The 24,561-nt window shown below is 46.5% G+C and overlaps 1 protein-coding gene across 2 annotated transcripts in view; it reads right to left on the bottom strand.

Moving 5' to 3' along the window:
• LOC133163674 (uncharacterized) overlaps positions 1-21,011 on the bottom strand; it is a 30,308-nt gene extending 9,297 nt beyond the window's left edge. For both annotated transcript variants that reach the window (XM_061293776.1, XM_061293777.1), the window contains exons 1-57: positions 20,808-21,011; positions 19,200-19,417; positions 18,352-18,464; positions 18,097-18,218; positions 17,964-18,026; positions 17,734-17,889; positions 17,565-17,653; positions 16,954-17,068; positions 16,830-16,874; positions 15,584-15,807; positions 15,405-15,517; positions 15,091-15,212; positions 14,958-15,020; positions 14,728-14,883; positions 14,565-14,647; positions 14,111-14,228; positions 13,981-14,031; positions 13,742-13,909; positions 13,373-13,483; positions 13,194-13,304; positions 12,786-12,994; positions 12,607-12,719; positions 12,302-12,423; positions 12,168-12,230; positions 11,930-12,088; positions 11,730-11,818; positions 11,143-11,263; positions 10,991-11,026; positions 10,742-10,912; positions 10,400-10,513; positions 10,212-10,322; positions 10,110-10,142; positions 8,633-8,853; positions 8,410-8,522; positions 8,068-8,189; positions 7,940-8,002; positions 7,656-7,811; positions 7,490-7,575; positions 6,917-7,031; positions 6,787-6,837; positions 6,548-6,715; positions 6,162-6,272; positions 5,983-6,093; positions 5,645-5,853; positions 5,460-5,572; positions 5,164-5,285; positions 5,029-5,091; positions 4,794-4,949; positions 4,598-4,686; positions 3,559-3,679; positions 3,438-3,473; positions 3,192-3,359; positions 2,853-2,972; positions 2,665-2,775; positions 2,563-2,595; positions 371-591; positions 148-260 (exon numbers count right to left, since the gene is read on the bottom strand). In XM_061293776.1, the coding sequence (XP_061149760.1) occupies positions 148-260; positions 371-591; positions 2,563-2,595; positions 2,665-2,775; positions 2,853-2,972; positions 3,192-3,359; positions 3,438-3,473; positions 3,559-3,679; positions 4,598-4,686; positions 4,794-4,949; positions 5,029-5,091; positions 5,164-5,285; positions 5,460-5,572; positions 5,645-5,853; positions 5,983-6,093; positions 6,162-6,272; positions 6,548-6,715; positions 6,787-6,837; positions 6,917-7,031; positions 7,490-7,575; positions 7,656-7,811; positions 7,940-8,002; positions 8,068-8,189; positions 8,410-8,522; positions 8,633-8,853; positions 10,110-10,142; positions 10,212-10,322; positions 10,400-10,513; positions 10,742-10,912; positions 10,991-11,026; positions 11,143-11,263; positions 11,730-11,818; positions 11,930-12,088; positions 12,168-12,230; positions 12,302-12,423; positions 12,607-12,719; positions 12,786-12,994; positions 13,194-13,304; positions 13,373-13,483; positions 13,742-13,909; positions 13,981-14,031; positions 14,111-14,228; positions 14,565-14,647; positions 14,728-14,883; positions 14,958-15,020; positions 15,091-15,212; positions 15,405-15,517; positions 15,584-15,807; positions 16,830-16,874; positions 16,954-17,068; positions 17,565-17,653; positions 17,734-17,889; positions 17,964-18,026; positions 18,097-18,218; positions 18,352-18,464; positions 19,200-19,417; positions 20,808-20,886 (6,653 nt within the window). In that variant the 5' untranslated portion in view covers positions 20,887-21,011. The remainder of the gene's footprint in view (positions 1-147; positions 261-370; positions 592-2,562; positions 2,596-2,664; positions 2,776-2,852; positions 2,973-3,191; positions 3,360-3,437; positions 3,474-3,558; positions 3,680-4,597; positions 4,687-4,793; positions 4,950-5,028; positions 5,092-5,163; positions 5,286-5,459; positions 5,573-5,644; positions 5,854-5,982; positions 6,094-6,161; positions 6,273-6,547; positions 6,716-6,786; positions 6,838-6,916; positions 7,032-7,489; positions 7,576-7,655; positions 7,812-7,939; positions 8,003-8,067; positions 8,190-8,409; positions 8,523-8,632; positions 8,854-10,109; positions 10,143-10,211; positions 10,323-10,399; positions 10,514-10,741; positions 10,913-10,990; positions 11,027-11,142; positions 11,264-11,729; positions 11,819-11,929; positions 12,089-12,167; positions 12,231-12,301; positions 12,424-12,606; positions 12,720-12,785; positions 12,995-13,193; positions 13,305-13,372; positions 13,484-13,741; positions 13,910-13,980; positions 14,032-14,110; positions 14,229-14,564; positions 14,648-14,727; positions 14,884-14,957; positions 15,021-15,090; positions 15,213-15,404; positions 15,518-15,583; positions 15,808-16,829; positions 16,875-16,953; positions 17,069-17,564; positions 17,654-17,733; positions 17,890-17,963; positions 18,027-18,096; positions 18,219-18,351; positions 18,465-19,199; positions 19,418-20,807) is intronic.
• Between the last annotated feature and the right edge of the window lie 3,550 nt (positions 21,012-24,561).

Raw genomic sequence — 24,561 nt, 5'->3', positions numbered from 1 at the left:
CTGTTGGCAAAAGTCGGAAAAAGCGAGACACATATATATATATATATATATATATTTTTTTTTTTTAACCTCGTCACGTGCGCATATTTTTGACAGCAATTCGAAAATATCAACGTGTATCCCCTCTGACACAGGTGATCTTCTTACCTCTGGTCTTGACGCGGGTCCCAGTTGGCGTAGGTCGGCGTCACACTGGTGTAGGACCAAGTCACGCTCTTTTCGCCCGCTTTAAAAAACTGACACCAGGTCTCGTTGCAGTTCTGCAGAGTCCAAACTCATTGTCAACGGCGTACCAATAGTGAGCCAACAGCCACTTGCTTGCCGTTCCATCTCAACGACCAGTAGCGAGCCAACAGCAGCCTGCACTTACCAGATTGGAGAGTCCGATCCAGAACGGCTTGTCACCCATTTGCTTCTTCACAAACTTTTCCTCCTCCTCGGAAGTGATGGAGACCAGGTCGCCGCCCTCCCAGAGGCAGTCGTGACGAGCCCCCAGCCAACCGTTGGGGGTCTCCATCTTCTTGTAACAGTTTGAGCCGTGAGGACTCCATCCGTTGACTGTGTCACATGTTGGCTCATGATGGGTTAAAGCTGATGAAACATCAAAGTTCCCATGGTCATTTTTCAACCTTTGGTGAAAACCAGAAATTCAGCAAACAAGCAAGAATGCACGCCACCTAGTTCAGCCAAATTGCGTCACCTGCAAGACTGACAATCCACAATTGACAAGACTTACAAAGGACTTGGGCATTTAGGGCTATTAGCCTGAAATAATAGAGTCACAAAAAAATCAACAAGACACATTTGTTCACGAGACATTCATTAACCAGCTTCAAGACGTCTTTTTTAACACAGCTACAGAACAATTAGAGCTCACTGTTTTTTTTTTTTTTTTCAGGTAGTTACACAAGAAAGATCTCATGCCCAGTTGTACATTTGTAACGCATCACTATTCCTTCAGCGCAATAGGCTAGCTAGTCAACGTTTAAGAGGGAAAAAAAACGTTAAAAAAAACTGGCTGACATTATGCTCCCATTTGTTTTTGCTTTCGGCAAAATCTCAGTGGGGAAAATGCACTATATGCACTGATGCAGGGCCCCCTCGGCCACCCCAATGAAAAAGTGCATTCAACTCAGGACATTGGCGAACATATTCTTCTTAAACAAACTCTGAAATAATGGGCCATTAAAATCACCTCAAATGAGCAGGGCTACTTCCCAAAGCACTGGCTGTTCTAGACAGGGGTGTCTCCAGAGGCAGGTTGGAGGTTATATCCCCCCCCCCCCCCCCCCACCCATCCACCCACCCACCCACACCCACACACAACCCGCACACACTTTTCTGCATTCCCTGCATGTCACATTTTTCTGCATCGCGCATAAATATATTTATATAATACATATCTTAGTGCAAATGTCAACTCGGGCTGCTACAGATGATTATTTAGCTAATAGACAAGACCAAGGAGATTGTTGTGGACTTCCGGAGGGGTCACACCCAACACCTGCCGCTGACCATCGACGGTGCTGTGGTGGAGCGAGTGAGCAGCGCCAAGTTCCTGGGGGTGCACATCAGTGAGGATCTCTCCTGGTCCACCAACACCGCATCACTGGCAAAGAAAGCCCAGCGCCGCCTGTACTTCCTGCGGAAACTCAGGCGAGCGAGCGCTCCTCCGGCCGTCATGACTGCATTTTACCGCAGCACCATTGAGAGCGTCCTCTCCAGCTGTATTGCTGTTTGGGGTGGCGGCTGCACTGACTACAACTTGAAGGCCCTGCAGCGCATAGTGAACACTGCTGGTAAGATTGCTGGTGCTTCGCTCCCCTCCTTGAAGGACATTTACACCTCCCATCTCACCCGCAAGGCGACCACGATTGTGAGTGATGCGAGTCACCCCGCTCACTCTTTGTTCGAGCTTCTGCCCTCTGGGAAGAGGTACAGAAGCCTGCGCTCCCGCACCTCCAGACTCTCAAACAGCTTCATACTCCAGGCTGTTAGGATCCTGAACTCGCTCCCCCGTTCTGCGTAGCGTCCTGTACTTTTACTGTCTGAACTGTCTGAATGCACACTGGCTCTTATTATTTATTATTTGTTATTACTCTTATTTATTGTTTGTGCCTTTTTGTTTATGATGTTTTTTACTTTTGCGCTATGCTTGCTGGCTCCGTTATTTATTGTGTTATCTGTTTATTTATTATTTATTCATCACTCTTACTATTGATTGTTTGAATTTTTGCCTTCTTGTTTTTATATTGTGTCGCGTACATGTATGTCTATCGTGTTATGTGTCTCGTCACCGTGGGATAGAGAAAAACGTAATTTCTGTCTCTTTGTGTGTTGTGACATGTGGAGAGATTGACAATAAAGCTGACTTTGACTTTGACTTTGACTAATAGAATAGTCACCCATGGTATAGTCACTATACTGCGAGCTGATCTTGCATAACCCTCATTAGCTTCCAGCCCGAATTCTTTACACAATGAAAGTAAAGTAAAAATAAAGACAAGCATCGTCATGCCATTTTTGTTTTGCATCGTTTGAAGTCACCGTTCAGAGACTTACCAGGAAGAGGCTGCTGAGGCTTTGCCGGGATTCCTGGAAGACAAAAGACAAAGACTCGAGTCAGCACGTTGTGAGAATCCACTGAGCGTCGCCACGTCTTACCTCTTTTCTTGCAGATGTAGCCCCTTTTCTTCCTGCAATCGTCAAACGTCCAGCGGCCGTTGCTTGTGAGTAAGGAAAGACAGGGTGCAGCATTGAGGTCACCGGGATCATCTGGAAGGAGACGACAGATGCTCGGCTCCGTTCCTCCGCAACATTTCAGACAAACATCGATTGGGTGTTTGACCCACCTCCGTCCATGAGCACGTAACCGAACGGGAATCCGTCAGTCCACTGGCTGCCGTCTTTCATGATCTTGTTGTTGGCCCCCAACCACAGAGAGGGAGCGCTCGACAGAGAAGTGTACAGACCTTTGGAGGTAAATGGTAAAATATGGAACAAGAGTTTGAAACGTTCCCGTTGCTCGCCGATGGCTCGCCGACTGCTCATTGGTGGCCACGCAGTATCGTGTATTCAAGTATATTAGCGGTTGTCCGAGGAAACCAAATGTATGCATGTGAGGTCTGGAGCTCTGCCCATGTTGGGGGAGTTCAACAGCCCTTCAGAGACCTGACGGATGGACAGCTTACTTTGTATGAATGCCTGTTCATGTGAGTCGGTGATACTGAGCAGGTCGCCTCCGCGGCGGCGGCAGTCGTCTCGCGCCTCCTGCCACGTCTTGGTGGGGTTGTGCTGGATCAGGTAGCAGAAGTCGGAGGAGGATCGGTCCGGCCACCAGCCGCACTTTGCACTCCAGCCTGCAAGCGAGACTCGAGTCACTTGAGGGCAAAGCGGTGACAAGAGACCACATGTCGACTGCTGGGTGGGACGCCCACCTGCCGGCGGAGGAAGAACAATCTCTTGGACCTTGGCTGCAAGGAAAAGAGAGAACTCATTAGAACGCTTAGATAGAGGGAGCACATGGAAGTGCAAAGTGAGTGGTCTTCCTTTTCGTACCTTTTTTACAAATGAATGGCCGATTATTGGTGCAGGGCCAGTCTTCAATTTGTCCAGTTGGCGACAGCGCACAGCAATCACCAAGTCCTGTCGGCCGGTTTAGCACCCATGCAATGTTGCCCTGCGGACGACACGCCAAACATGACTTTGGCACGTTTGGTCTTGCTTCCCGCTACATTTGGGTCCTTTTTTCCTCCCACTAATCAATATTTTCTCCATCCTTTTCTCACATTATATCCATTCATCCAGTTTTGAACGACTTTTATATCAATTTACAACTGTCTTCCAGTTAAATCACAACTTGCGTTTCAGACTCATTTTATTCTCCGAAATATCTAACTTTGACCCGTGAAATTTTTCACTTTGATCATTACTGATTTTTTTTTCATTTTATTTGGTTTTCTTGTGTGTCAAGTTGAACCACGGCGGGGGCACTCTGGGACAGGGTATTAATAGGAAGTCCCACGTTGCGGCGAGGTGCCAGTTTTGTGTGGATGGCGAGAAAGATCGCTGGGCCCACGCAGTACGGTGTGTGGAGCAAAGAGTCCTAATATGGTAATTGTTGTTTTAGTGTTTCAGTATTGTGGTATGATTATTTGTGGTAAATGTGTTTTCATTTGACAGGGTCGATTGGTGGTCGAGGCGTGGTGTGTGAGTGACTGGGTGTGGGTGTACAGCCTGTCAGGTATGTGGAATTTGGGAGTTGGATTAGAACATAGTTTTAATTGTTTAGTGACACACTTTTTACAGTTGTTCACATATACCGCTGCCTACTGTCCTTTTTTGTTTGTTCTGTTATTCTTTCTTGGTTTTAATACATTTTGTAAACTTATTTCATCTGGGGTCATTGATTCACCCCACCTGCATTACATTTGTAAATTACAATACAACACACATAGTTCCACAACTTTGTCCTTGGTAAAGGTCGAGATGATTTACACATTCAATGTTGTTTATCTGTTCTCGTAACATTTGTCCTCACTTGGAACTTTTGCCATTCGATATAACTTTTGTAGACTGCTCTAAACGTTTCACTTACCGTAGGTGTTGCGTCGCTCCACTCAAAGTTGTCCTTGTTCTTCTTGAGTCCCACCCAAGATTGCACTCCTCCTACATATGACGCGTGAGCTTGGGGATATCAAAGAAGCAAGGAAATTTAGCACAAGAAGAGCATTCAAATTTTGTGAAGTGCTAGATGACGATTGCTGGTATCGGCAGTTGGTCTTGACGCTCACCAGTCAAGAATTGGCTATCAACCAGTGAGTGGACGCTGGCCAGGTGACCGTTCCATTCTTCGCAGAACCTCTCGGCTGCCTCCCAAGTTCGCTTCATCCCCTCAAAGTGATAGCAAGAGTCCTTATACAGGAAGTCGCCAGGGTTGCAGTAGGAAGCTGAAGCCACCAAGACACATGGATTACAAATCCACAACAAGACAGTGCAGGTGTGAAAAAATGCGTCGCTGCCACTCACTCTCCACTCGATTGCGGCCGATTCCATAGTCTTTGTAGGAACACAGTCGTCCGTCTGGGCAGGCTGCAGGAGGACAACACAATTGCATTTTCTTCTCCTTTGAGCGTCAACATCGCAACGGAGGTGTGGACTTACCGTCGAGCGGCCGCTCGCACATGTACGCCAATGAGGATCCGCACGAGCCATGTCTCCACTTTCCAGGCTGACTGTCTACGTGCACACCTTGGTTGACATATGCGCAGGATTCATCGTTGGGGCTGTTGAGAAAAGTCGGGAAAAAGGAGACACACATCCGACAAACGTGCCAATTAGGAGGCTTTTCCTCCTTTCACATCAATACGTGTGCTCTCTCAAAATTCGCAGATGGGATCCATAATCTCGCCGTGTGTTCCGTCTGACAACAAAAGGACGCAAAGAGGTGACCTTCTTACCTTCTATCCTGACGCGAGTCCCAGTTGGCGTAGGTCGGCGTCACACCGGTGTCGGACAAAGACAGTCTTTTTTCCCCTGCTTCAAAAAACTGACACCAGGCCACGTCGCAGTTCTGCCGAAAGTAATCGCAGGTGACAGTTAAGTACCAGCGGAGAGTCAACGTATTTTACCGCTTTCGTCTCACCAGATTGGAACGTCCGATCCAGAACGGCTTGTCGCCCATTTGCTCCTTCACGAAGCTTTGCTCGTCCTCGGAGGTGATGGAGACCAGGTCGCCGCCCTCCCAGACGCAGTCGTAACGAGCCCCCAGCCAACCGTTGGTGGTCTCCATCTTCTTGTAGCAGTTGGAGCCAAAGCGGCGCCACCCTTTGGTCCTTTCACATGTCTGAACGACTGAGGACACATTTGGGGATTACGCACTCAGTTTCAGACAAATGCGTCATCTGCATCAACACTCACGTACGACAAAAAATGTGTCTGTGGACACACATTGGGGAGAATCGGCCGAGCATCTCGTCTTACCTCTTCTCTTGCAGACGTAGCCGCGCTTCTTCTCGCAATCGGCAACTTCCACGCCGCCCTTGCCACTGAGTAAGGAGTTGCAGCGTCGGCCGGAGGGGTCACCAGGGTTACCTTGAAAGAGACCACAGATGCTCAGCGCTCCTTCCTTCCTCCATACATCGGCCAGGTTTTAGACCCACTTGCGCCCAAAAGGAAGGAACTCTGTGAGGATTCGTCAGACTGCTCGCTGCCAACTTCAACAATGATGTCGCTGGCGTCCAACCATGAAGAGGAACCGCTTGGCAGAAGCCCTTTGCGTCAAAGGTAAATACAGAACAGAAGGTTGAAGCATCTTACAGATGCGAGTGCAAAACGCTGAACTGAAACAAAGTGCGGGTGACGTCTGGGTTGGGTCCTAGTTGGTGGGGGTCACAAGCTTATTTTTGGTCTTTTCTTTGGAATGACAGAAACTCGGCAAAATGTTGACGCGAGTCGGTGGTCTCTCGATTTAACTTTCTTCCGCATGGATTATTTCATCAAGCACTTCAGATGCACCAAAAAGCGCAGCAGACTGTGGACGGCCTACCTCGTACGAAGGTGTGTTCGTTCGAGTCGGTGATGGCGAGCAGGTTGCCTCTGAGGCGGGCGCACTCGTCTCGCGCCTCCTTCCAGGTCTTGGTGGCCATGGCGTTGATCAGGTAGCAGAAGTCGTTGGCGGGGTTCTCCCGCCACCAGCCGCACTTTGCACTCTTGCCTGCAAGCGAGACTCGAGTCACTTGAGGGCAAACAAGATTCTGCATGTGGGCTGCAGGCTGGGACGCCCACCTGACGCTGATGCCGACGCCGGAAGTAGCTGAAGAGAAGTTCTGGCCTTGCCTGCAAGCACGCGAGAGGGATCAAATATGAGAGAGCAACGAGAAGACAAAGGGCAAAGGAGAGATTGTGACTTTCTGACCTTTTTGACAGATGGATGGACCAAGGCCAGTACAACCCTCAAGCTGAATTTCTCCATTCTCATTCAACTTTGCGCAATCATCTGCATTTTGAGTAGGGTTCTTTGTGACGTTGTCCTGCAGAGGATACAGGGTGTTTGGTGTTGCAATTGCTCTGATGGCTTCCTGCGAAATTTCCTTCAAAGTCCCTCACTGATTCAGATCTGTTTTTCTTCTCACCATTCTCATCATTTCCAGAACCAATAGAAATTGTTGCAATATTCCAACCTGAGTTTCAGATTGAAACTTTCCAAACCCTAAATTGTTTATTTTTAGTCTGAAAAAAGTTTCCCTGGTGCACTTTTGTTTTTTTTTTCCTTGTATATCACAATTCTTAGCCCTCAAACTAAAGGACATTTTTCAACAAATTCAAATCTATTTGACAGGAAGACCATTCTTGTCAGATGTTTCCTCCCTATTGAATCAACTCTGTTCTTCAACTCTGTTCTACTAAAATGACACTTTTTAATGTTTTGCTTTCCAACATCTTCATAAGTTTCAATTTTTTACACCTCCGTTGCAAACGTGTCACTTACTGTAGATGATCCGTCAAGCCACTCAGATTTGAGTGCTGTGGTTTTCTTGAGTCCCAGCCAAGGTTGAGATCCTTCTCGCACGAGAGCTTGAGGAAAGCAGAGCGAGCACTTGTGACGATGTTGTGAAACATGGCGGGACGATTGGTCAGTTTGTCTTGATGCTCACCAGCCAAAAACTGTCCGTCAACCTTTGAGTGGACGCTGGCCAAGAGACCTCCCTCTTCCTTGCAGAAATCTTCCGCCGCTTGCCAAGTTTTAGGGGTCCCCTCAAAGTGATAACAAGAGTCCTTGTACAGGAACTCGTTAGAGTCACAGTAGGAAGCTGAAAGCCAAAATAAACTCATTAGAAAACCACAACGAGACAGAGTAGGTGTAAAACGAAAAAAGAAACTAATTAGAAAACGACAACGAGAGGCTGCGGGTGTCTGAAGAAGCGTCGCTGCCACTCACTCTCCACTCGACTGTAACTGTAAGCTAAGTCTTTGTAGGAACACGGCCATCCATCTGGGCAGTCTGCGGAAAGATGACATGGTTGCACTTTTCTCCTTTCAAACATCACGTCAAACGTGCAGACTTACCGTCGGGCGACCGCTCGCACATGTACACCAATGAGGATCCGCACGAGCCACGTCTCCACTTGCTAGGCCGACTGTCTCCGTGCACACCTTGGTTGACGTATGCGCAGGATTCATCGTTGAAGCTGTTGGCAAAAGTCAGAAAAAGCGAGACACATCCGTCAAATGTGCCAATTAGGAGGTTTTGCCCTTTTTTTCTGATGAAAACTCACCAAAACCCTTTTATATATATATATATATATATTTTTTTTTTAACCTCGTCACGTGCACATATTTTGGAAAGCAATTCGAAAATATCAACGTGCATTCCCTCTGACACAGGATGCAAAAAGGTGATCTTCTTACCTCTGGTCTTCACGCGGATCCCAGTTGGCGTAGGTCGGCATCACACTGGTGTAGGACCAAGTCACGCTCTTTTCGCCCGCTTTAAAAAACTGACACCAGGTCTCGTTGCAGTTCTGCAGAGTCCAAACTCATTGTCAATGGCGTACCAATAGTGAGCCAACAGCCACTTGCTTGCCGTTCCATCTCAACGACCAGTAGCGAGCCAACAGCAGCCTGCACTTACCAGATTGGAGAGTCCGATCCAGAACGGTTTGTTGCCCATTTGCTCCATCACAAACATTTCCTCGTCTTCAGAGGTGATGGAGACAAGGTCCCCGCCCTCCCAGAGGCAGTCGTGACGAGCCCCCAGCCAACCGTTGGGGGTCTCCATCTTCTTGTAACAGTTTGAGCCGTGAGGACTCCATCCGTTGACTATGTCACATGTTGGCTCATGATGGGTTAAAGCTGATGAAACATCAAAGTTCCCATGGTCATTTTTCAACCTTTGGTGAAAACCAGAAATTCAGCAAACAAGCAAGAATGCACGCCATCTAATTCAGCCAAATTGCGTCACCTGCATGACTGACAATCCACAATTGACCAGACTTATAAAGGACTTGGGCATTTAGGGCTATTAGCCTGAAATAATAGTCACAAAAAAAAATCAACCAAGGCACATTTTTTCCCGAGACGTTCATTAACCAGTTTCAAGATGCTGAATGATTTCAAGGACTGCTGCACGTGTCAAAAAACGGAGGAAATTCAGTCCACTTCTGTCATTCTGCCCCTCGAACAGAGAAAAATGTGTTTGTTTGTTTTTTACTCATGTGCAGCCCACAGGATGGCGCTACAGGTCAGGAGTCCACCTTCAACTTTTTTTATTTTCATTTATCACCAAAATATACGTTTGCAATCTATGCAAAGGAAGACGTCTTTTTTAACACAGCTACAGAACAATTAGAGCTCACTGGGGTTTTTTTTTTCAGGTAGTTACACAAGAAAGATCTCATGCCCAGTTGTACATTTGTAACGCATCACTATTCCATCAGCGCAATAGGCTAGCTAGTCAACATTTAAGAGGAAAAAAAAAAACATTGAAAAAAACTGGCTGAAATTATGCTCCCATTTGTTTTTTCTTTCGGCAAAATCTCAGTGGGGAAAATGCACTATATGCAGCGTATGTGGCGCTGCACCAAAAGGACTTCCCAAGCGACAGGAGAAAAGTTATTTCGAATTGATATTTTATGTATTTATTTAACAGCTGTCTCTTTACGTGTGATCATTAACAGAGGCGCTGCACTCTGCTCTGTACCCCTCACCTCCACCCACACACACGCAGAGTCGCTCCAGAGCAAAGGAGCCTTCTCGAGCATGCGAGTGTTTTCTAAAGAATTCAGGTGATGGCTTGCACATTTTATCTTGTACAATTATATTTTGTCAAATAAAACAATTCCATTTAGTAAATTATTAGGATTGTACACTTGACCATCAACCCCCACATCCCTGGTTGTCATATGGCCACCCCAGCTGATGCAGGGCCCCCCTCGGCCACCCCGATGAAAAAGTGCATTCAACTCAGGACATTGGCAAACAATGAGGGTTATCCCTCATTAGCTTACAGCCTGAATTCTTTACGCTATGAAAGTAAAGTAAAAATGAAGACAAGCATCGTCCTGTCATTTTTGTTTTGCATCGTTTGAAGTCACCGTTCAGAGACTTACCAGGAAGAGGCTGCTGAGGCTTTGCCGGGATTCCTGGAAGACAAAAGCCAAAGACTCGAGTCAGCACGTTGTGAGAATCCACTGAGCGTCGCCACGTCTTACCTCTTTTCTTGCAGATGTAACCCCTTTTCTTCCTGCAATCGTCAAACTTCCAGCGGCCGTTGCTTGTGAGTAAGGAAAGACAGGATGCACCAGAGAGGTCACCGGGGTCATCTGGAAGGAGATGACAGATGCTCGGCTCCGTTTCACCGCCACATCGCAGGCAAACATCGGTTGGGTTTTGGACACACCTCTGTCCATGAGCATGTAACCGAGCGGGGATCCGTCAGTCCACTCGCTGTCGTCTTTCTTGTTGTTGACCCCCAACCACAGAGAGGGAGCGCTCGACAGAGAACTGTACAGACCTTTGGAGGTAAATGGTAAAATATGCAACAAGAGTTTGAAACATTCCTGTTGGCGCTCTGCTCGCTGATGGCTCGCCGACTGCTCATTGGTGGCCACGCAGTATCGTGTATTCAAGTATATTAGCGGTTGTCCGAGGAAACCAAATGCATGCATGTGAGGTCTGGAGCTCCGCCCATGTTGGGGGAATTCAACAGCCCTGACGACAACCTGACGGACGGACAACCTACCTTGTGCGAATGCCTGTTCATTTGAGTCGGCGATGCTGAGCAGGTCGCCTCCTCGGCGGAGGCAGTCGTCTCGCGCCTTCTGCCACGTCTTGGTGGGCTTGTGCTGGATCAGGTAGCAGAAGTCGGAGGAGGAGGATCGGTCCACCCACCAGCCGCACTTTGCACTCCACCCTGCAAGCGAGAGTCGAGTCACTTGAGGGCAAATCGGGGACAGCAGACCACATGTCGGCTGCCGGGAGGGACGCCCACCTGCCGGCGGAGGAAGAAGAAACTCTTGGACCTTGGCTGCAAGAAAGGAAAAGAAAGAAGTCATGAGCACTCTTAGATTTACCTTAAAATGTAAAGTGCATTCTACTATTATTATTATGAGAGGGCAAAGTGATTGGTCGTCATTTTCGGACCTTTTTTACAGATGAATGGCCGACTTTCGGTGCAGGACCAATCCTCAAGTTGACCAGTCGGCGACAAGGCAGAGCAGCCACCACGCCCTTTCGGCCCGTTTGGCACCCACAGAATGTTGCCCTGCCGACGACACGCCAGAAGTGACTTTGGTGCGTTTGGGCTTGCTTCCCACCGCATTTCCTCCAAAATGATGAGTCCTTTTTTCCTCCCACTGATCAATATTTTCTCAACCCTTTCATACAGTATGACTTGAATTCATTTTACAATTCTCTTCCAGTTAAATCACAACCTGAGTTTCATACTCGAACTTTTCCAGTCATTTTATTCTCAGAAATGTCTAACCTTAACCTCTGAAATTATGCACTTTGATTTTTCACTTCATTCACTTTCATTCTCTCATTTCATAACTTTGTCCTTGTTAATGCTTCAGCTGATTAACACCTTCAATGTTTATCTCTTTTGTAACACGCTGACCATTCTTGCCAAAGTCTAACTTACATTGTTCTGTAAAATGTGGCTTCCGATATGACACCTTCATTCTGAGCAAATGACAGCTTTTGTCGACTGCTCTAAGCGTTTCACCTACCGTAGATGTTGCGTCGCTCCACTCAAAGTTGTCCTTGTTGTTCTTGAGTCCCACCCAAGATTGCACTCCTCCTGCATATGGCGCGTTAGCTTGAGGATATCAACGAAGCGAGGACATTTAGCACAAGAAGAGCATGGTGTCAGACTTTGTGAAGCGCTAGGGGACGATAGCTGGCATCGGCAGTTTGTCTTGAAGCTCACCAGCCAAGAATTGGCCATCAACCAGTGACTGGACGCTGGCCAGGTGACCACCGTGCCATTCTTCGCAGAACCTCTCGGCTGCCTCCCAAGTTCGCTCCAACCCCTCAAAGTGATAGCAAGAGTCCCTATACAGGAATTCGCCAGTGTCGCAGTAGGAAGCTGAAGCCACCAAGACACATGGATTTCAAATTCACAACAAGACAGTGCAGATGTGAAAAAAAGCGTCGCTGCCACTCACTCTCCACTCGATTGTAGCCGTTTCCATAGTCTTTGTAGGAACACAGCCGTCCGTCCGGGCAGGCTGCAGGGGGACGACCTGATTGCATTCTTTTTCTCCTTTGAGCGTCAACATCAACGGACATGCAGACTTACCGTCGAGCGGCCGCTCGCACATGTACATTAAGGAGGATCCGCACGAGCCATGTCTCCATTTTCCAGGCTGACTGTCTACGTGCACACCTTGGTTGACGTAGGTGCAAGATTCATCGTCGGAGCTGTCGGGAAAAGGCGTGAAAAACGAGACAAACATCCAACAACGGGCAAAGTTCTTTTCTCTATTTTCTGATCAAAAGTAAACAAAGGTCCTTCATGGCGTGCTCACACATTTTAAAAAAGGGGTTCCAAAATCTCCCCGTGCATCTTGCCCGGCACAGGACGCAAAAAGGTGACCTTCCTACCTTCCGTCTTGACTCGAGGTCCACTTAGCGTAGGTCGGCGTCAGAGCAGTGTCGGACCAAGTCAGCCTCTTTTCTCCCGTTTTAAAAAACTGACACCAGACCTCGGCGCAGTCCTGCCAAAAACAATACTGGTTGTCACTCAAGTACCAGTAGAACGCCCACTTGCGCTTCCGTCTCACCAGGTTGGAAAGTCCGATCCAGAACGGCTTGTCGCCCATTTGCTCCATCACGAACTTTTGCTCGTCCTCCGAGGTGATGGAGACCAGGTCGCCGCCCTCCCAGACGCAGTCGTAACGGGCCCCCAGCCAACCGTTGGTGGTCTTCATCTTCCTGTAGCAGTTGGAGCCGAAGCCGCGCCACCCTTTGGTCATTTCACATGTCTGAATGCCTGAGGGAACATTTTGGGATTACGGTGATGTAATAACGCACTGTTTTTTGTCTTCTTTGCTAAAATTATTTATTCAGTTTCAGCCAATTGCGTCACCTGCATCACCACTCACATCAGACCAAAAACTTTACAATTGCCACTTTGGTCCTCTCGGCTTATAACGCAAGTTGGGGAGAACGTACCGGGCATCTCGTCTTACCTCTTCTCCTGCAGACGTAGCCGCTCTTCTTATCACAATCGACAACTTCCATGCTGCCCTTGCCATGGAGTAAGGAGTTGCAGCGTCGGCCGGGGGGGTCACCAGGGTCACCTTGAAGGAGACCACAGATGCTCAGCGCTCCTTCGTTCCTTCATACATCGGCCAGGTTTTAGACCCACTTGCGGCCAAAAGGACGGAACTCGGTGAGGATTCGTCAGACTGCTTGCTGCCGACTTCAACATTGGTGTCGCTGGCGTCCAACCACAAAGAGGAACCGCTTGCCGGAAGCCCTTTGGGTCAAAGGTAAATACAGAACAGAAGGTTGAAGCATCTTACAGGTGCGAGTCCAAAACGCTTAACTAAAACGAAGTGATGGTGACGTCTGGGTTGGGTCCTTGTTGGCGGGTGTCACAAGCTTATTTTTGGTCTATCCTTTGGAATGACAGAAACTCGGCAAAATGTTGACGTGAGTCGGTGGTCTCTCGATGGATTATTTCATTAAGTATTTCAGCTGCGCCAAAAAGCGAAGCAGACTGAGGACGACCTACCGTGTATGAAGTTGAGTTCCTGTAAGTCGGTGATGGCGAGCAGGTTGCCTCTGCGGCGGGCGCACTCGTCTCGCGCCTCCTTCCAGGTCTTGGTGGGCATGGCGTTGATCATGTAGCAGAAGTCGTTGGCGGGGTTCTCCCACCACAAGCCGCACTTTGCACTCTTGTCTGCAAACGAGACTCGAGTCACTTGAGGGCAAACAAGATTCTGCATGCGGGCTGCCGGTTGGGACGCCCACCTGATGCTGATGCAGACGCCGGAAGAGGCGGAAGAGAAGCTCTGGCCTTGCCTGCAAGGATGCGAGAGGGGTCAAATATGAGAGAGCAAGGAGAAGACAAAGGGCAAATGAGAGGTTGTGACTTTCTGACCTTTTTGACAGATGGATGGACGAGTGACACTAGTACAACTGGCGATCGCAACTTCTCCAGCACCACTCAATTTTGTGCAGACACCTAAAAATTTCTCATGATGCCACGGGATATCATCCTGTGGACGACAGTGGACATGACTCGAGCGTGTTTGGTGTTGCAGTTGCTTGGATGGTGGCTTCCCACTACATTCCTTCAAAGTCACTTCATTGATTCAAATCGCTCATACTAATCTTCACAAGCTCTATCTCACAATAAAAATTGTTGCGATGTTCCAACCTCTTCCAACTTTCAGTTTGTAATCTATATAATCTAGACAGGGAGACCATTCTTGTCCGATTTGTGCAGATTCAATCAACTTTGTTCTGCTGAAAGGACACTTTTCAACTTTATCCTTATAACGTAACAGCTTCATTAGGGCAAAGTGACAACCCTTGCACACATTGTCACTTACTGTAGATGATCCGTCGCGCCACTCAAATTTGCCATTGTTCTTCTTGAGTCCCAGCCAAGAATACCATGCTATTCGCTGGTGAGCTTGAGGAAAGCAGAACAAACACTTGTGATGAAAAATTGCGGGACGATTGCTGGCATGGTCAATTTGTCTTGGTGCTCACCAGCCAAAAACTGTCCGTCAACCTTTGAGTGGACGCTGGCCAAGAGACCTCTCTCTTTCTTGCAGAAATCTTCAGCCGCTTGCCAAGTTCCATTCCTCCCCTCAAAATGGTAACAAGAGTCCTTGTACAGGAACTCGCCAGAGTTGCAGTAGGAAGCTGAAAGCCAAAAGAAACGAATTAGAAAACCACGAGAGGGCGCTGGTGTCAAAAGGAGCGTCGCTGCCACTCACTCTCCACTCGACTGTAAGTGTGACCGAAGTCTTTGTAGGAACACGGCCATCCCTCCGGGCAGTCTGCAGAAAGATGGCGCGGTTGCGCTTTTCTCCTTTCAGCGTCAACATCGCAACAGACGTGTGGACTTACCGCCGGGCGACCGCTTGCACATGTACGCCAATGAGGATCCGCACGAGCCATGTCTCCACTTTCCAGGCTGACTGTATATGTGCACACCTTGGTTGACGTACGCGCAGGATTCATCATTGGGGCTGTTGGGAAAAGTCGAGAGACACACATCTGACAAACGTGCCAATTTGGAGTTTATTTTCCTCTTTCCCGATAAAAAGAAAACAAAAGCTCTTTTAAACCTCATCAAAGAAATTTACCCATATTTGGAAAGGGGTTCCAAAATCTCCCCGTGCATCTCGCTTGACACAGGACGCAAAGAGGTGTTCTCCTACCTTCCGCCTTGGCTTGAGGCCCAGTTAGCGTAAGTCGGGGTCACACCGGTGTCGGACCAAGTCAGCCTCTTTTCTCCCGCTTCAAAAAACCGACACCAGTCCTTGTCGCAGACCTGCCAAAAACAATACTGGTTGTCATTCGAGTACCGGTAGGAAGCCCACTTGCGCTTCCGCCTCACCAGATTGGAGACTCCGATCCAGAACGCCTTGTCGCCCATTTGCTCCTTCACAAACTTCTCCTCATCCTCTGAAGTGATGGAGACAAGGTCGCCGCCCTCCCAGAGGCAGTCGTGGCGAGCCCCCAGCCAACCGTTGGTTGTGCTCATTTTCTTGTAACAGTTTGAGCCGTGAGGACTCCATCCGTTGACTGTGTCACATGTTCCCGCCTCATGATCGGTCGATCCTGATGACACAGCAAAGTTGCCTTGGTCATTTTTCAACCTTTGGTGAAAACCAGAAATTCAGCAAACAGGCATGAAGTGCATTGCCGCCTTTATCAGATCACCAAATGATTCCCGAGCGCGGCACCGCTGCTGCTCACTGCTCCCCTTCCCCCAGGGGATGGATCAAAATCACACGGGGATGGGTTAAATGCCGAGGACGAAGTTTCACCGCACCCAGATGTGTGTGTGACGACGATCATTGGGACTTTTGGGACTTAAATCATTTTTTGACAGATTAAGTTACCTGTATAGCTGACAATCCCCAACTGACAAGACTTAGGTGGGCATTTAGGGCTATTAGTCTGAAAGAATGCTGTCCCAAGAGATAAACAAGGCAATTTTTTTCACAAGATATTTATCAACCAGTTTCAAGATGCTGAATAATTTCAAGCACTGTTGCACATGTCAAAGAACAAAGGAAATTCAGTGCGCAGTCAACATGGGCGGCATTTATCATGTCATGTTTTTTTGGGGGGTCGCCCCCCAAAAAAAGCAAGGCGATTTTATCACTGTTTATCACTGTGTGGGGACTTTAGCGCCACCTTCATCTGCAGGCCGTGTGGGAGAGCTTGAGGCAAGTGAGAGTTTTCAGGTTAACTAAGTCAGTAAGCAATTGGCTAAGGCTGCGTCATGGCCTGTAGCCAATCAGAGCCAGTGTTTTATACATGCTGACTGACGCACTTCCATCAGTAGTCACAACAGGACCGCTGAAGAATTTTCAAGTGGCCATATCAAAATGTATTTTAATATTGATTGAGGTTTAAGGCAAAAACGTCCATGTATTGTGTTGTGTGTTGTTTTTAACCGTAACGCTTTACCCGGTAACGAGTTACTTTTATTCAGTAATACAATTAATCAATCGACCTCGTTGGCGGGGTTCTCCCGCCACCAGCCGCAATTTGCACTCTTGCCTGCAAACGAGACTCGAGTCACTTGAGAGCAAGCAAAATTCTGCATGTGGGCTGCAGGTTGGGACACCCACCTGATCCTGACTCCGGATTAAGCTGAAGAGGATCTCTGGCCTTGCCTGCAAGGATGCGAGAGGGGTCAAATATGAGAGAGCAATGAGAAGACAAAGGGCAAATGAGAGGTTGTGACTTTCTCACCTTTTTGACAGATGGATGGACGAGTGTCAGTACATGTCTCAAGCTCAACTTCTCCAGCATTATTCAATTTTGTGCAGTCACCTGAATATTTAGGGTCAGCCCACGGGACATCATCCTGCGGACGACAGTGTACATGACTCGAGTGTTTGGTGTTGCGGTTGCTCGGATGGCTTCCCACCACATTTCTTCAAAGTCACTTCATTGATTCAAATCGCTCAATTTTATTTTCACAAGCTCTTTCTCACAATAAGAATTGTTGCGATGTTCCAACCCCCTTCCAACTTTCTGATTGAAACTTTTCAATAAAAAATGTCTCCCCGTAAAATGAATCGTGCACTTTGATTCTACAAATCACGTCATCGTTTTTTCCTTGTAAATTACAATGGTCATCTTCAGAAATCTAAGAAATGTTTTCACTTGTAACATGAGTCAATACAAGTCAAAGTCAAATCTATTTGACAGGAAGACCATCCTTGTCAGATTTTTCCTTCTATTTCAATCAACTCTATTCTACTAAAATGACACTTTTTAACTCTTGCCTTTGAACATGACAGCTTCATTGGGGAAAAGTGACCACTTTTTAGACCTCCCTTGCACACATTGTCACTTACTGTAGACGATCCGTCGCGCCACACAAATTTGCCATTGTTGTTCTTGAGCCCCAGCCAAGAATACAGCCCTAGCCCTGTTCGCCGGTGAACTTGACGAAAACAGAACAAACACTTGTGGTGAAAAATAGCGGGACGATTGCTGGCATGGTCAATTTGTCTTGGTGCTCACCAGCCAAAAACTGTCCGTCAACCTTTGAGTGGACGCTGGCCAAGAGACCTCCCTCTTCCTTGCACAAATCTTCAGCCTCTTGCCAAATAACTTGCCTCCCCTCAAAATGGTAACAAGAGTCCTTGTACAGGAACTCGCCAGAGTCGCAGTAGGAAGCTGAAAGCCAAAAGAAACGAATTAGAAAACCACGAGAGGGCGCTGGTGTCAAAAGGAGCGTCGCTGCCACTCACTCTCCACTCGACTGTAAGTGTAACCCAAGTCTTTGTAGGAACACGGCCATCCGTCCGGGCAGTCTGCAGAAAGACGGCGTGGTTGCACTTTTCTCCTTTCAGCGTCAACATCGCAACGGACGTGTGGACTTACCGTCGGGCGACCGCTCGCACATGTACGCCAATGAGGATCCGCACGAGCCATGTCTCCACTTTCCAGGCTGACTGCCTGTGTGCACACCTTGGTTGACGTACGCGCAGGATTCATCATTGGAGCTGTTGGGAAAAGGCGTGAAAACCGAGACACACATCAGACAAACGGGCCGATTTGGTGTTTTTTTCCCTCGTTCACGTCCTCAGATAACGTGCATCCCACCTGACACAGGATGCAAAGAGGTGATCTTCTTACCTTCCATCTTGACGCGAGTCCCAGTTGGTGTAGGTCGGCGTCACACCAGTGTCGGACCAGTTCAGTCTCTTTTCTCCCGCTCGGAATTCCTGACAACCGTCCTTGTTGCAGACCTGCCGAAACCAATCCCGTTGTCAATGGCGTACCAAAAGCTCGCCAACAGTATGCTTCATCGAAAGGATTCGATGTTAAATATCACGTTTAGATTGCGGTCAAACGTTTTGTACTTGAGAAAACAAAACTCATATGTACTTGAAAAAAATAAAACTTAAATCTGAAAAGAAACGAGCTGATCTTAAAACTAGAAAAATAAAACAATATAGTAAAACAAAAAAGTGTTTTTGAGTTTGCCTTGGTAATATTTTGGAATAAACTATTTATTTTCAGGTTTCCCCGCAATTTATTTTCATGATTCGAGATCTTTTTTTCCAGTTGCATGTTTTATAGTTTAAGATTTGGAATTATTTTCAGGTTCAACTCTTGTTTTTTCAGAATGGGATGGATCTTTTTTATTCAGGTTCAAATCTTTTTGAGTTGTAATCCCAAATCTGGCGTGGGTGGGGCGAGGCGTGGAATCACAAATGACAGTTTAAATGGAAGGCTTAATTGGAACCACTGCCCAGAGACAGCGCTCTCAGGGAACGTAGGAACTAAAACAAATGGAATTTGACACCTCAATACGGCAGTCATGACATTGGCAGCCTTAGAATTGATGCCCGTGACAAATCTATATTGAAGTACCCAGTTCTGAGTGACAGTACTGAGCGCCAACAGAGATTTAAGGGCAATTTTTCAAGTTCAAAACGTTTGACCCATCCATACAACAGCCGCTTGCGCTTCCGTCTCACCCGATTGGAGAGTCCGATCCAGAACGGCTTGTCACCCATTTGCTCCTTCACAAACTTTTCCTCCTCCTCGGAAGTGATGGAGACCAGGTCGCCGGCCTCCCAGAGGCAGTCGTGACGAGCTCCCAGCCAACCGTTGGTTGTGTCCATCTTCTTGTAGCATTTGGAGCCGTGAGATTTCCATCCGCGGTCTGTGTCACATGGCTTATGACGGGTTACACCTGATGAACCATCAAAGTTGCCATGGTCATTTTTCAACTCTTGGTGAAAACCAGAAATTCAGCGAACAAGCAAGAATGCACGCCACCTAACTGTGTCACCTGCATAACTGACAATCGACAATTGACAAGACTTCCAAAGGACTTGGGAATTGAGGGATATTATCCTGAAATAATACAAAAAATCAACAAGGCACATTTTTTCATAGGATAACCAGTTTTAATATGCTGAATAATTTCAAGAACTGAACGGAGGAGATTCAGTCCACTTCTGTCGTTCTGCCACTCGGAGAAAGGTTTTTTTTTTTTTTAACTCAAGTTCTGTCCACACAATGGCGCTACAGGTCAATAAATTCCACATCCAACTTTTTCTTTTCCTTTCATCCATTGCCAAAAGATACATTTGCAATAAGGAAGACGCGTTGACAAGTCACGCCTCTTGTTCTAACATTGGTACGGAACAATGTCCGTGACTATCTTCTGCTCTTCACCCCCTTGACACACGTTTCAAAGTTTTTCCTTTGTTTTTTTATTGGAATGAGACAAACTCAATGTGCGGTTGCGAATATTAAAGCCAATAGTGGTCTCGCTATGTGCACATCGCTATACGTGTGCGTATACAAAAAAAAAAAAAAATGTGGATTTTGTTTGGAGGGATGGACAAAAAAAGTGCGAGGTGAAAATCAAAGTGGATCATATGATATTCTTTTCTGTAAGTGTTTAAGTTGGATCAATATTGCACGTCCTATTAGATATAAAACATTGTTTGGTGGTAAAGAGAGATTTGATCACTTATACTTATCCTCACAATGATGTACGACTTTAATGTAGAACGGACATCTTCATTACTATTAAGTACAAAATGTACTATTTGCTTATTTTCACGACAGTGCATGTGAGGAAAAAAATAGGGCGTCTGCCTTTCAAGAGAAGTGATACTCTGTATACACTGGATACCATGTCCCAATTTGTCTCGCAATCAATGTTAGCTTGTTAAAAAGGTATAACATAAAATAAACAGTTTGCACTCACATGACTCAAGGAAAAACGTTGACCCACAAGGTTTACGTGCACAAGAACATTTATGTGACGTCAAGAACATTTATGTGACGTCAAGAACAGCCAATCTTAAAACAACTCCATTTGGGTCAAAAATTGGACGATATTTGGGTTGCAAATCAGACCGAACTGTTTGGCGCAGAACAATCCATTTTTATACAAAACTCCAAAAATGCCCAAACATCCCAAAGTAAATTCACCCAGCTTCCTGAGTCGGTCCAATTTTAAACCCAGCAGCGGATCCGCACTGCAATCCGAACTTTATGCCTCCTTCCAAAGTTATAATAAAGAGTACAACGATCGCAAAGTTGGACGTTTTCTTTTATGTACTCACCGGCTGCGCAGCTGTAAATCATCCATACGACGACAGACAGGTGAACCAGCGTCAGGCGCGCGGCCAGCGGGGCCATCATGGTGACTGACGGAAGGCCACCAGAGAGGCTATTGAACGCAGAAATCACGATGTGGTGCACACACTAGCTCCGCTCAAAACAGGTGACGGCCGCCGAACGGGCGCTTGCTCCGGTGCTGCTGCTGCTGCTGCTCCTGCTGCTCGGCCCCCACCCACGTGACTCACGCGCCTGAGGAAGAGCGCTTCCAGTGGAGACGCTCTTTACGTGTCCACGTCATTGGCTGCGGTAACGCGATATTATTTGGGCCACCTTCGCTCAGACTTTTGACACCACTTTGATTTGATTCAAAGCTTCAAGCTTTGATTCTACGTTTCAAAGCGAAGCCAAGTAATGCGTAAAAGTAATTTTTACTCGACATCCATCAAAGCGGATTCAGCTCATGACAACATTGGCTTACAGAAAGCGAAATATCATTGGGTCACTAAATCAGCTAACATTTTCAGAAAATGATTTTCTGATCAATTGTGTCGGAGCAGCAATGAGCAGGGTGACATGTCACATTTTGGGCTAGGGAGCCAAATGCAGGCAAGCAGGTCTATTCCACAGAAGGAATGTCTTCTTAAAAGGCACTGGCGGTCCTAGACAGTTTTACCAAGGGGATTGTCTCCCTCAACAGGGTTGCAAGAAACGTGTTGAGAAGAAAAGACGTAAATTAACTGGAAAAGATTCGAGAGGAATCAAAGGTGAAGCCACCACGAACCCGTTATCCTCTAGTGTTGTCATAGTTCAGAACTACAACCTGGAGTGTCAAGGTGTTCTGTGCTCAAAGACATGGCCAAGGTAAGAAAAGATGAAACCCGACCACCACTAAACAAGAGGCACAAATTGAAACGTCAAAACTGGGCCAAGACATATCTTAAGACAGAAGTTAAGATGAACTGATGAGATGAGAGTGACTCTTGACGGATCAGATGGATGGGCCTGCGGCTGGATCAGTGTCGGGCACAGAGCTCCGTTTTGACTCAGACGCCAGCAAGGTGGAGTCCTGGTATGGGCTAGTTGGACCTTTTCGGGTTGAAGATGGACGCAACCTCAACTCCCAAATCTACTGCCAGTTTTTAGAAGATACTTTCTTCAAGGAGTGGTACAGGGAAAAGTCAGCATCTTTCAAGAAGACCATGATTTTTATGCAGGACTATGCTCCAGCGCATGCATCAAAGTACTCCACTGTATGGCTAGCCAATGAAGGCCTTAGAGATGAAAGAAGGATGACATGGGCCCCCTTCCTCACCAAACCTAAAACCTACTGAGAACTTGTGGGCCCTTTTCCAACGGGAGATTTACAGTGGGGGAAGACAGTACACCTCTCTGAACAGTGTCTGGGAGGCTGCGGTTGTTGCAGCACAGAAAGTTGATTGTCAGCAGATCAAGAAACGGACAGACTCCATGGCTTGTGGTTATTATTGAAAAGGGTGGCTATATTGGTCACTGATTTTTTTTGGGGGGGGGGGATGTCAGAAATGTTTTGAGTTGTTTGATTATTATTCTCACTTAAACAGATGACAATAAACAAATGATGTGTGAACATTTTGTTTTTCATTTAGTTGCATAATACTTCTCTACACTAATAATTGCCCAATAATTGTGCACACACAGATTTTCTTCTTAGAAAGCCAAAACCTCTGTTTTACTTTATGAAATAATCAGATTGAAGTTTATTAACATTTTGGATTGACTGCGGTCACTGTAGTCATAAAATTAATCCTGAAAAATACAACTTCCTAATCATTGTGCACAGGGTGTAGGTGCTCTCGTGAATAAGTGAGTGTATGTCATCACTGACAACGACAATTGTGGAATCACAGAGAGTGATATTCTAATTGATGACAATTCAGGATAGCTAGGAGACCGTGGCGGCCCTGCAGCGGCGCGGCACCTTTGAATGGCCTTGAGTGAAACCAAGAGGATCACTGTGGTTGATACATTTGTTACCAGCAGGATCTTGTCGGAAATATGTCTGTAACAAATTCAGACTCAAGATAAGAGCGATGCCAGAGAAAAGAAACCGAAACCTAACACACACAAACGAAGCCTAACTCTTGCTCGCGCGCACGCACACACGCGCGCACACACACACACACGCGCACACATTAAGGAATCCTCTCTTCTCAAATGGAGTGTGTGTGTGTGTGTGTGTGAGTGTGTGTGTGCGTGCGTGTGTGTGCGTGCGTATGCGTGTGTGTTAAGTTTCGTTTTCTATTCTCTGCCTCCTCCTCCCTTATCTTGAAGACCGAATTTGATACAGAGACATATTTCCAACAAAATGCTGCTTGTTCCAAATGTTGCCAATTCAGTTATTCACAGGTTATCTTGTTTCCATTCAGTCATCCAATGGTGCAACGCTGCCGCACGGTCTCCTTGCCGTCCCGAATCTTCATCAATTGGAATTTTACTCTCTGTGATTCCACCTGCCACAATTGTCTTTGTCAGTGATGCCATACACTCAGTCATTCACGAGAACCTAAATGACCGTCCGGCTCACTTTTACGTGGCACGTGCATGATGGGATCAGTTGGCAACAAGCAAATACCCAAATACTTTGGCACCAGGCACAAAGCTCATGAAGAGCAACAAGTATCCATTTGGGAATAAATGTTTCCTTAATAGATTTCAAAGTTGATTTCTTTTTGTGCATGCGTATGTGTGTGTCTCAGTCAAAATGAGTTAGTGTGCCATTCCTCAACTATTAATTTTCACAAAGTCGGCTGTTTCAGGTTTTATATTAGCAATTTGCATATCCACCAGAATGTGACCAGCTCAACTGCTGCTTAATTGCAAATTAAACCTTATTTGCCTTGAAAATGAACGCCACACACACACAAAAAAACCCACGTTTCCACTGCAGATTTGTTTTTATCCAATTGAGAACTTGGAGTCAATCCTCAGGAGGTGGGTGGGGTGGACAATCAAAAACCCAGAAAGTTTGACAAACTCCAATTATTGATTATGCAAAAACCATTAGTCAGAATCTGGTCCAGAAGTTGATTGACAGCATGCCAGGGAAAACTGAAGATGTCTTGGAAAAGAAATGTCAACAATGCAAATATTGATTTATTGCATGAATTCCCAATAAAATATTTTGAATGGTGTCTCTTTGTATTTACCTCATCATAGTCACTAACGATAAACCCTAGTTTGCGTGTCATCAACTCTATGTGGTCTCTTTCAACTCTACTTTTCAATATGAAATGTTGCTTAAGGCCTTGCTTGAATTAGAAGATAAAGCACACAATCAATTTACACCAGTGAAGGCTTTTGTTCCACTGCTTGAAGGAATGTGACGTTGCGGGCGTCCCTCTTTCCTGTGGGCCTGCAGTGGTGCAAAAGTACTTTAGTTGTAGCTGTAGCAGTCTGAATGGCCTTCTCTCTCGAAGTGAAGACACAAGCCCCAAAAGGTTGAGAACTATGCGTGCCCAATAACTAATTGGGACATCTAGTGGCACTCGTTAGTTATTTTTCTAGAAATTTCGGTTTTAAATATCAATGGCATTTTTGAAAAAAAAAATATAATTTGTAATGTTTTTTTTAAGTGAGGTAGTGAATCACGATATAATCAATCATTACATTAGTTGCTGCTTTGATTTAAAATTAAATTCCTAATGTATTTTTTGAGAACAGGTCTGTGCTATTATTCTCAAAGGACACTCAGTATGTATATTTTCAAATGGATGAAAT

Source organism: Syngnathus typhle, linkage group LG12 (genome assembly GCF_033458585.1).
Source record: "Syngnathus typhle isolate RoL2023-S1 ecotype Sweden linkage group LG12, RoL_Styp_1.0, whole genome shotgun sequence".
NCBI classification, from domain to species: domain Eukaryota; kingdom Metazoa; phylum Chordata; class Actinopteri; order Syngnathiformes; family Syngnathidae; genus Syngnathus; species Syngnathus typhle.
This window is presented reverse-complemented; position numbering and strand designations above follow the sequence as displayed.